We start from the raw sequence: 10,400 nt of genomic DNA, 5'->3' as shown, positions 1-10,400 counted from the left end.
TTTCTAAAAAATTCTGGAAATTTAAAAAATGTTAATGAATAAGATGTCAAATCCTGATAGATTGTTTAAAAAAATTCTTAATATAGAAAATTCTGGAAATATTTAAAAAGTTTATTAGTGAGGTGTCTAATCCCTATTGGTGGTTTAAAATCTTAGGTGGACAGCTTAAGAAGCTTATAGCTCCTACTTTTATTTAGTATACATTATATAATACGCACATGCCGAGCATCGATCTTCCCTGAAGCTTCTCGCCGGATCTCCGTTCCTAAACCATCAAAACACGATCCAAAGCCAAAAAAAGCCTCACAAAGCCTTAAACGACTCATAATCAATCTAACAAGCTAAGGAATCAACCACATAACACATAAACACGAAAATCAGTGAAATCTTAAGTTTAGATAAGCCATGGTCCTGTACTCACCTTTGCCAAGGAAGATTCTGACTCTAAAACGACATATCTACACCCTAGCAAGCTCACACAACGATCCCAGCTACAGATCTCTACAAGAACAGCCACAAATCCCTCAAAAACTCACCAACACCTCAAGAACACCTTCACTCTTTCTTTTCTCTCTAAAAACGGCTAAAACCACGAACTTCTCTTTAAATACGCGACTTAAGGGTTTCCTAATCCAAAACTGGCCTTGCATCGACCGATGCAACACCTACATCAATCGATGCACATCCCAAACCGGGATTCAGGTTCGCGGATGTTACATTGTGACACCCCGATTTCAAAGACAATCAGAGAGGTTTAAAGAAATTGATTTGGCCACCTATGTCACCAAATGACACTTATCTTTTCGGTCAATGGTCCTGAGAGAACTATAAAGTTAAACATGTTTGAGCTGGAGTAGTTTCAGGATGGGTTATCTTCCAGGAAGTGATTGTCGGAACTATGCGAATGAGGATAAAAACACAGGAAAAGATCATGTGATGATTTGTAGAGATGGTAAACAAGTCTTTAAAGTCTCCCAGACGTAGTAAACCGACTGTGAGATATGGATAGATTCACGGGCATAGTGAGAGGACATGAGGTCCATTAAAAAAAGTGGTCCTATAGATTGGAAGTGGACATGAGCCTAGTAAGAGGTGATGGTCGGGGCGTTACAGTTTTGGTTAAATTTAGCAGTTAAAAACAAATGCGTTTGAGAGAAATTTATGACTAATTGATCACTAGATGCTATCATGGTTAAACAAAAGTTATCAAATAAATATAGTTATAATAACCAAAAAAAGAAATAAAAACACCAAAATGAAATTCATGAAAAATAATTGAACATAATTACTAAAGAAAAACTGTAGATTTTTACTAAATAATTAGTCAAACAAAAAAAATTATTATGTAACACAAATAATTATTCATACATTGGTAAACTTAAGTTTAGAGAATTGATTTGTAGTGTTTGATAATTAATGTGGATATATATAAAAAATTAGTATATTTTTAATTTGTTGCTTATGTGATTTTTTTTCTTTCCTTTTTAAACTATCCGCTAACGCAAACACTTGCATGAAATGTTTTTTGGAATATAGTGATTTCAGGTATTGGGAGATAGAAAATAATTTCTTAATTTTTTTCCAATTGTTACCAACCGCAACTGATTGCAAATGTTGTATTTGTAAATAATTGCCGGAGAACCAATCAACATTTTAATTATGTATAAAAAGTTATCCAACCATGAAAGACGTCTGTGTTAAATGTTATTGTATTTTATTTCTTTAGTTTTATAAAAAAACAAGTTTAATTTGAAAATGATAATCTACGAGGTTTAAACATGTTAAATGTTGTTTGGTGTGACAGCCCAAGACCAAATTATTTTTGAAGAAAAAACTACATGCCGAAAATTCCATCAAATTTGAACCTATCAAATAAAAAAGAAATTACATTAATCATCAAAATAAAATTTTCTTGAAAATTTATAACATTTTCTAAGAAATTTATAAGAAATGCAAACTAGTAAAAAATTGAGATTTGAGAAGCATAACATTATTGTATGTTATTGTGTAAAGCGAAAATATTGGCCAAGTGCCAAGGTATGTTAGGTTGTCAGAGAGTTAAGGCATCTCTAGTGTTCAGCCATATCGTTCTTGCAAATGTAGAAGAGAAAAAGGTATTTTTCTTGTATCCACAAAAGATATAAAATGTAGCTGCATTCATCTCCGAAAATAGTCATTTTCGATCGATTTTTAAAATAAAAATAAAAAGTTTGATCCAAAACGGCTAACAAAAGGAGTATGTCCTATTTAACGGTTAGACTACTTTCACTATAAGAAATATGGACATTGATAGCAGAAAATATGATAGCAGAAAATATGTACTTTCACTACTTTCACGCAGTTTTCACAAGTATTATCGTTGATAAAATTTAAAAAATGAGTCTATAATAGCATTTTTAAAATGCTACACCTAAAAATATGTATGCGAGAACCAAAAATGACTCTTTCCGCCGACACTTACTAAAAATTGACTAAAAACCAGTCTCTCCCCCGCTACACTTAAAGCTCCTTTTTTTTCTAAACCAACGAACCTAAATCGTTTAATTTTCTTCTTTTCTCTTCCTCATCTCCTTCGCACTTCTTCTTCCTCTCTAGGGTTAAGAGTAGGGAGAAGCCAAGGTTTTGGCTAAGCAGCCATGAGTGAGACGAGATATACATTGCAACGACGTAATGAACAGGGAGAGAATGAATTGAAGCTGTGATGAAGTCTTCTTGTCGACAACAAACACTCGTTTGAAGATCTGGTGAAAGGAGTGTGAAGAAGAGTAAAGGCACGGCGGAGGCGTCTTTTTCTCTTAGTCTCGCCGAGTAAGTTTATGAAAGGGGATCTAGGGTTTTATTCTAATTTTGGTTGATTTGAGTTTAAGATCTAAGGTTTTTATAAGTTCCTCCTCTTCTGCAGCTCATAGATTTCTTATTATGTTGAAGATTTCTGCAGTTATGCGATTTTGGCAAGATTGAGTACAAGCCAGAAATTTCGAATTGGATCAACCTAATTGGATTCGTCGAGCAACCTGTTCAGTTCGGTCCTTGCTCCGATGGAAATTTCTGGGCTGGAACTGTGATTTCTCAGCGTTTGGGTTCAAAGTCATATAGTTTCTGGTACATTTTCTGAAAGCATGAGTGTGTTGTTGGTAATTTGTTTGTGTATTTTCCATGTTTGCAACAGTTTAAGTTGGTAATCACGCCTCTATTCTAGTGATTTGCTGACAAGGTTGGAGCTCTTGGTGCTACGGTAGTAGCTTTTTATGACCAATGCAACTCTTCTACCTTCTGAATTCTTTTCCTGGGATAGATTTATTGATTAAGTCTAATTGATTCAGTCACAAGGAACTTCTTTGATTTGTTGCTTCAGATTATGTAATCTAGTGACTACACTATACCAATTAGTCTTACGTTTTCTGTTTTTGTTTTATATTTGTCTCGTGTTGTATCCATTGCAGGCTACTTCGAGACTTGGTTAAGCCACTGTGTTTGCTCTTTCAAGAAAAGGTTTATGTGTTGTCTCCTCTGTTGACCCTTATGATGGTGGTGGTGGTGGTGTCAATCTGCAACTTGAAAATAAAGATACATGCCATGCTCGAAAATGAGTTCTATGCTGGTGCTTACAAGGTATATTCACTTGGATTTTTTTTGTTTTGGTACTATAACAGGTTGAATCTTTATTTGCTTTAGCGGTGAGTATGATATCATAACATATGCTTTTGTCTTTCCTCTAGACTCCGATTGATTTTGAAGGAAGGATATCAGATTTGTTGTGAAGAACAGAGTTGCAGATCCCATCTATCAATTATTAGACTTTATGTCTTCATAAGCTGGTCTCATCTATTGTTTATCTCGTTGGTATCCTTTGCCTCAAGGTACTTCATTTGTTTTTAGCCAGTTTTTATATTTTTGCTAACAATGCGTCTGAGTTAACTAGTGTATGGAAATCCCATCAAGGTTATTGATTTTATGTTAGCAGCTATGGCTAATTTACTACACTTGACAGGGTAAAACAGTTGAATTTGGAAGGTGTCACTTTTAAACTCAGAGTTACGAACACAAGAGTTACGAACTTAATATCACACAACATTCACGTTCCCTTTTTATTACTTATAGGACACAAGAGTTACGAACTTAATATGATTAGTGGAGCATCTCAAACAGATAGTGGTGTGCAGGTTAGTCAGATAATATATTAATTTGTGTACTAATTGATTTATCTTCTCTGCATCATTTCATACTTATTTGGTGTTTGCATTGCAGCAAGCAAGCAGACCATGGAGATGCACAATCAACAATGGAGTTTGTTGGCATGAAGAGAGATGGACAGAGCAACAAGAGCAGAGATTGTGAGAGCATAAGTGATGGAGCTCATTGAGAGATACTCAGCGGGGAATATGTCAGTGTAAGATTTATTAACTTGGCTAAGGCAATTGAAGACAACAAGAACAGTCTCTAGGTTCATGTTTTTGTTGGTTGTAGCACTTCTAATATTAGGTTAAGACTTTTAATGTATTGTAGTTAAGGTTAAGATGAGATGTACTGTATTTTGAGGTTTTTATAAAGTTTTTATTATATATTGATTTTTTTTTTGCAAAATATGTATATTAATATATAAAAATCATAGATATTGAGCATAATCAAGCTGGGTGGAAAATATATTATAACAACAATATATAGCTACAGTTGATAAAACCATAGTACAAATTTTTTGTTATTATTAATTATAATATGACAAATAAAAAGCGCTACTAACAATATTAATATAGTGATAATATAATACTATTATAGAGAGAAAATTAATAGCATAGAGAAAAAACGATATTATATGTGCCCATTCTAAGATAGCAGCGGCAAAGATAGCATTTACGAAATCGCTATCAAAACGATAAAATAGTGTTTTTCGTGTGCTAAGAATACGCATATTTCTTGTAGTGTTTGCTGCAGATTAACTTGTTCCGAAATCCTCAACCAAAGTTTTCGATTCAAAACGAGAGGCTATCGAACCCGCAACATGTCTTTCGGAAAGATAGAGCCTTCGACAAACCGGCTCCTCCCTATTGATGATTCCCCAACCTAACAACTCCCTAACTCAAACTTAACACACAACCTCCATTTCTGGCAACCATTAAAATTCTCCGAGACAAGGCTAACCTCAATCTGTTTCAGTTGACGGAAATTCTATCGAAAATGGTTATTTGGATAACTGAATAGAAGTCGATAACTCAATTGGAAAATAAAGAAAATGTATCCGTCTCGGTTCAAAACTACATCTAATTAGCAAAACAAAAACTCGCGAACTTCAAAGTTGTGAACTCAAACTCGAATGTCTTGTACCACTCGACCACAATTTCTCACGGATTAATCTCCTTCCACGATTTCATCTGAATGGAAAATTTCACTATGGTAATAGATAAGCATTTTTTAATTTAAATTATGTTGTCATGTTTTTGGACATCGTGGAAAATTTCAGGAGTCTTAACTATGGTTATAGATAAGCATTTATAAATTCCCAATTTAAATTATGTGGTCATGTTTTAAGTGTAGTATAGCTAACTTTCGTTTCCTTATAAAAACGAAGTAATTTATCAAACGTTCAAACGTTAACGCGTCGATAAAATACAAAATTCAACCACCCAATATATTGTTGATGGCGATGGCAAATCTTGTCATACGTATGCGCTGATCCTCCAACTCACATATTTTAATTATTGATGACTCGTTGAGTAACAGATACTGTATCTCTACTACTTAATTTGAGATGATTAAGATACTATATCTCATTCACTCTGAGATGGCTAACAGATACTGTATCTCTATTATTTTGAGATGACTAACAGATATTGTATTTCTTACTTTGAGAGTATCTCCATTCCACATTTTTTAGGTTTCTTAAAAAATATATTTAATTATTAATTTTAATGTTATTTTATATTGATATTTAGAATAAAAAAACATATCTTTAGGAAATCTTTAACCTTAATTTACTTTAAAATCAAAGTAATATTTACTCCAACCCTACTTTATATATTCCTCTAAAATAGAGGAAATAAAATGATTACTCTATATAGAGTAATTCTAATTTTTACACTAACTCTATTTAACAAAATAGTGTTACTTTTTTAAAAATGCTTTATTTTATAGTTATTCTAATTTAGAGTAAAAAATAGGAATATACATTGGAGCTAGTTTTAGACTACTTAAAAAACATATTTACATACTCTAACAACACTCATCATAAAATAACATAATATTAATGATTAAAAATCTTAAGCCACTCACAATAAAATAATTATTCTACCAAAAGAAATTAAAAATAGTAACTAATAGAGATGATCTAAACAGAATACAAAAGGGTTAGGATATCCCCTATTTAATATTTTGGAAGTACACAACTTTTTTTGGGTAGACAATATAATAGTTATAAATTATAAAGTTATAGTTACTATTTGACTCATTAGTTGGTTACAAAATAGGTTATATGGGTTGGCTTCGTTAGTCATACAGAGTTTTAGGGGTTAAATTAATTACTTTACCTGCATTATTATTAATTACTAGCAATAAATACATTTAAAGAAAATATTCCAAAACAAAATAGGTTATATGGGTGGCTTCCTTAGTCATACCGAATTTTAGGGGTTAAAATAATTACTTTACCGGCATTATTATTAATTACTAGCAATAAATACATTTAAAGAAAATATTCCAAAGAATAATACAACTTAAAGAAAAAAATATATAGAAAAATGAAACAATAAAAACAAATCTTTAACAAAATCTTTCTCTATTAAACACGCCTGATAGAGTATATTTACACAACAATATACACTGTTAGGCGGCTAAAGAAATAGACTAAAATCTAAGGAATATTTTATATTAACAAATATATTATTAAAATTGGATTTGGGTCATTAGTTAGTTATAAAATATAATACTTGAAAATATATGATTTTTTTTTGGAAGACTATATAATAAATATATGAGTCATTAGTTGATTATAAAATTAAGATATTAATAATTTAAATGAGTTTAAGTTATGTTGTAACGCCCCGACCGCTAAATTTCAGTGAGCCTAAGTCTACTTCGAATCCATATGCCTACATTTTTTAATGGGCCTCATGTCCTTTCACTAGGTCCGTGAGCCTATCCATATCCGATAGTTGATTTGTTACGTTCGGGAGGCTTTAAAAACTTGTTACTGTTCATACAAATCATCAGATGATCTTTACTTGTGTTTTATCTTCCCATCATAAGATTACTTCAGCATAAACATACTTAATTATAGAGTTTTCTGAGAATCTTTTACTAAAAAAATAAATGAACTTTAATAACATAGGTGACTAAATTAGTTCATGTTAAACTTCTCCGCATCTGAGTGTTCCTGAAATCGAGATGTCATATTTTAATTTTTAAAACTCGTACTCAGCTGTTCGGCGTTATTTTTTCTAGTTGAGGTTTACTCATTGCGTTCTTTTTAGTCTCATTATTCATGATTAAACTTGTAGAAGGCAGCCTCAGTTTATATTTTTTTACAAATGATTAAGACCTCAAGTTCTTTTGTTTGTTTTAAAGTATTATTTCAAGCCATTGGAAACATTAAAATACACACTTAGGGTATCTTTATAGGGAACACTTTAGGGTGTTCTTAGAGTATAAATATTTTGAAAATAATGTAAAATCATTAGTTAAGATCTTTTATTAAAAAGTTAGTTATTGGGAGAACATGTTTAAGATCATAAGATTTAATAATATAATATTTTTAAACATATTACATTTATAAAAACTTTTAAAATAACATTTAAATTGCAATCTTATAAAACTTTTACAAAAATTCAAAATACAATACCAAATTTTTATGAAACAAAAAAAACATTGTAAATAAAATTTAAAACAAAACCAAACAAACATATTACTTAATTAATGAAAGCATACAAACATTTTATTTAATTAATACATAGATGAATGTCCAAATTTATTCCATATATTCTCAATCAAATCTTCCTTTAATTTGTGATGTGCTTGTATATCACGAATTATTGTTTGGCCATCACCTAAACCCTCAAGATTTGAAGGCATATTTACTGAAAACGTAAGATCCAGAGTAGTTTCAGTTCCATCTTCTTGTTGGAATTCTTGTTCGTCATAGAGTGTATATGAATCTCGTTCATCTTTGACAATCATATTATGGAGTATGAGACATGCTCTCATAATATATGCAATTTTACCCTTTGACCATAAAAGAGATAGATTTTTAATCATGGCGAATATAGATTGCAGGACTCCAAATGCACGCTTAACATCTTTTTGTGCACCTTCTTGATGTTCTGCAAACAAACGATGTTTCAGGTGTTGTGGTTGTGGGATGGATTTAACAAATGTTGCCCATTCGAGGAAAATACCATCCGTCAGATAGTAAGCCAAATTATACTCATTTCTGTTGACATAGTACGTAACTTCGGGAGCTTGACCATAAATAATGTCATTAAATACTGGTGATTGATCAAGAACATTTAAATCGTTACAAGTACCTGGAGCTCCAAAAAATATTGTGCCATATCCAGAGATCTTGTGAAGCTACTGCCTACAAAACAATTGTTGGTTTACCGGTGCCTCGTGAATACATTCCTTTCCAAGCGGTTGGGCAATTTTTCCACTTCCAATGCATACATCGATGCTTCCAACCATCCCGGGAAAACCCCGCTGTTCTCCATAAAAGAGTGGCCTTTGAAGATCCTCTGTTGTGGGTCGGCGTAGGTATTCAATGCCAAACAAGTCAACTATTCCGACGACGAAATGTTCCAAACATTTACAAGCAGTACATTCAGAAAGACGTATATATTCGTCAACCGACTCCGACCCAGTCCCATATGCTAATAGTCGAATTGCTGCAGTACATTGTTGTAGCGGTGATAGACCATTCCGGAAGGTTGCATCTTTTTTTGGCTTAAAATATGGAACTTCTTCACTGAGATGATTCACAATACGCAAAAACAATGACTTGTTCATTCTAAACTGTCGGCGGAATTGGTGAGCATTGTAAGTCGGATTATCACAAAAATAATCGTTCCACAAACGTTCGTGCCCATCTTCCCGTTTTCTATCGATATATGTACGTGTTTTCCTTTCGGCCGGAATTGCCTCTTCAACAGCTTCAAATTGATTATTAAATTTCTCTTAAAAAAATTGGTTAAAACTATCATTATTTGGATCATAATGGTAGTGAAAATTGTTGGAAGAAGATGCCATAAGATGAACAAGAGAAGGAAATATTTGTTTTGGGTGAGAAGGAAATGTTTTTTTTTGGTGAGAGAAGGAAATGTTTGTGTTTGATAAGAGAAGGAAATGTTTGTGTTTGTTGAGAGAAACAAATGTTTGTTTTTGTTGAATTAAAACCTTGTGTTCTTCTCATATATATAGAGTGATCATCAACTCTTGTGAAACATCAATGTTTGGTGTTAGATAAACTCTTGTGACTCTGTTAAAATTTGACTTTAAAACTAAAATCCAAACAACCCTAAACAAAGCTTACAATCAAGCCGATCACGGGTTCACCATCCCGTGTACATACCAAAGAAGCCTAAACAGAGCTTACAATCAAGCCTAAACAAAAATCCAAACAAGCCGATCACGGGTTCACTAGTCTCTTCCTACAATCATACAATACATGGGTACATACCAAAAAGCTTACAATCATACCGAAGCGAACAACAACTACCGAAGCCTAAACAAATTTACTTACTGATCATGAAAAGTACCACTACCATAACCATCATACCGAAGCAAACAACAACTACCAATTGAGGGGTCATTTGAAAGAATGGTTTCTTCTCTTGTCCTTCAGTTACGAGCCTCTCCAGATTCACCAACCTCTGATCTGACTGGTTTTGATGGTCCTTGAGCTGGATCAGTTGTGTCTCATAATCAGGTAGTGGTTGAGCTTCACGGCTCCACAGACTTGTGAATCCAATCTCAGCTGATGGTTGCGGAGGATAGTAACAGGTCTCAGCCTCCTCTTCCGAATCGGAACTATAGTCTAATGGGCTGTTTATACCATAGTCGTATAAAGAGTCCATGACTTCTTAAACCTGAAACCAAAACACATATATAAGTTCCCAACGCATAGATAAACATAGAGAACAAACATCCGAGATTCATTAAAAACATAGAGAGCATACATAGTTAAACATAGAGAACAAACATCCGAGATTCATTAAAAACATAGAGAGCATACATAGTTAAACATAGAGAACAAACATCCGCTTAAAAACATAAGACAAACATAGTCAAAACAGTTCAGCCATTAGCTTCTTCTTTAGCGCTTTTTCATCTTTTCTAGGGTTTCATTCTTAGCAATGAGAGTGTCAAGAATGGACATCTTTTGGAGTTGTTTCATGCCCTCCAAATCCTTCTGTTTT

The 10,400-nt window shown here is 32.8% G+C and overlaps 1 protein-coding gene across 10 annotated transcripts; it reads left to right on the top strand.

Annotated features, from left to right (window-relative positions):
• Positions 1–2,416: 2,416 nt before the first annotated feature.
• Positions 2,417–4,584, top strand: LOC104780143 (uncharacterized). Of its 10 annotated transcripts, none has more exons than XR_766655.3 (7): positions 2,421–2,808; positions 2,929–3,102; positions 3,444–3,612; positions 3,720–3,860; positions 3,965–4,014; positions 4,102–4,163; positions 4,249–4,584. XR_766655.3 is itself a non-coding variant. In XM_010504614.3 (7 exons), exons 3-7 carry the CDS (start codon positions 3,572–3,574, stop codon positions 4,336–4,338), a joined length of 357 nt encoding a protein of 118 aa, XP_010502916.1. In that variant the 5' UTR covers positions 2,421–2,808; positions 2,929–3,102; positions 3,444–3,571; the 3' UTR covers positions 4,339–4,584. The 10 variants fall into 10 exon arrangements, 2 of the variants coding, with proteins under 2 accessions (XP_010502916.1, XP_010502917.1); XR_766654.3 differs by having other exon boundaries at positions 3,943–4,014; XM_010504614.3 differs by having other exon boundaries at positions 3,992–4,014.
• The last annotated feature ends 5,816 nt before the right edge of the window (positions 4,585–10,400 follow it).

Source organism: Camelina sativa, chromosome 4 (assembly GCF_030686135.1).
Source record: "Camelina sativa cultivar CO46 ecotype springtype chromosome 4, ASM3068613v1".
NCBI lineage: Eukaryota > Viridiplantae > Streptophyta > Magnoliopsida > Brassicales > Brassicaceae > Camelina > Camelina sativa.
This window is presented reverse-complemented; position numbering and strand designations above follow the sequence as displayed.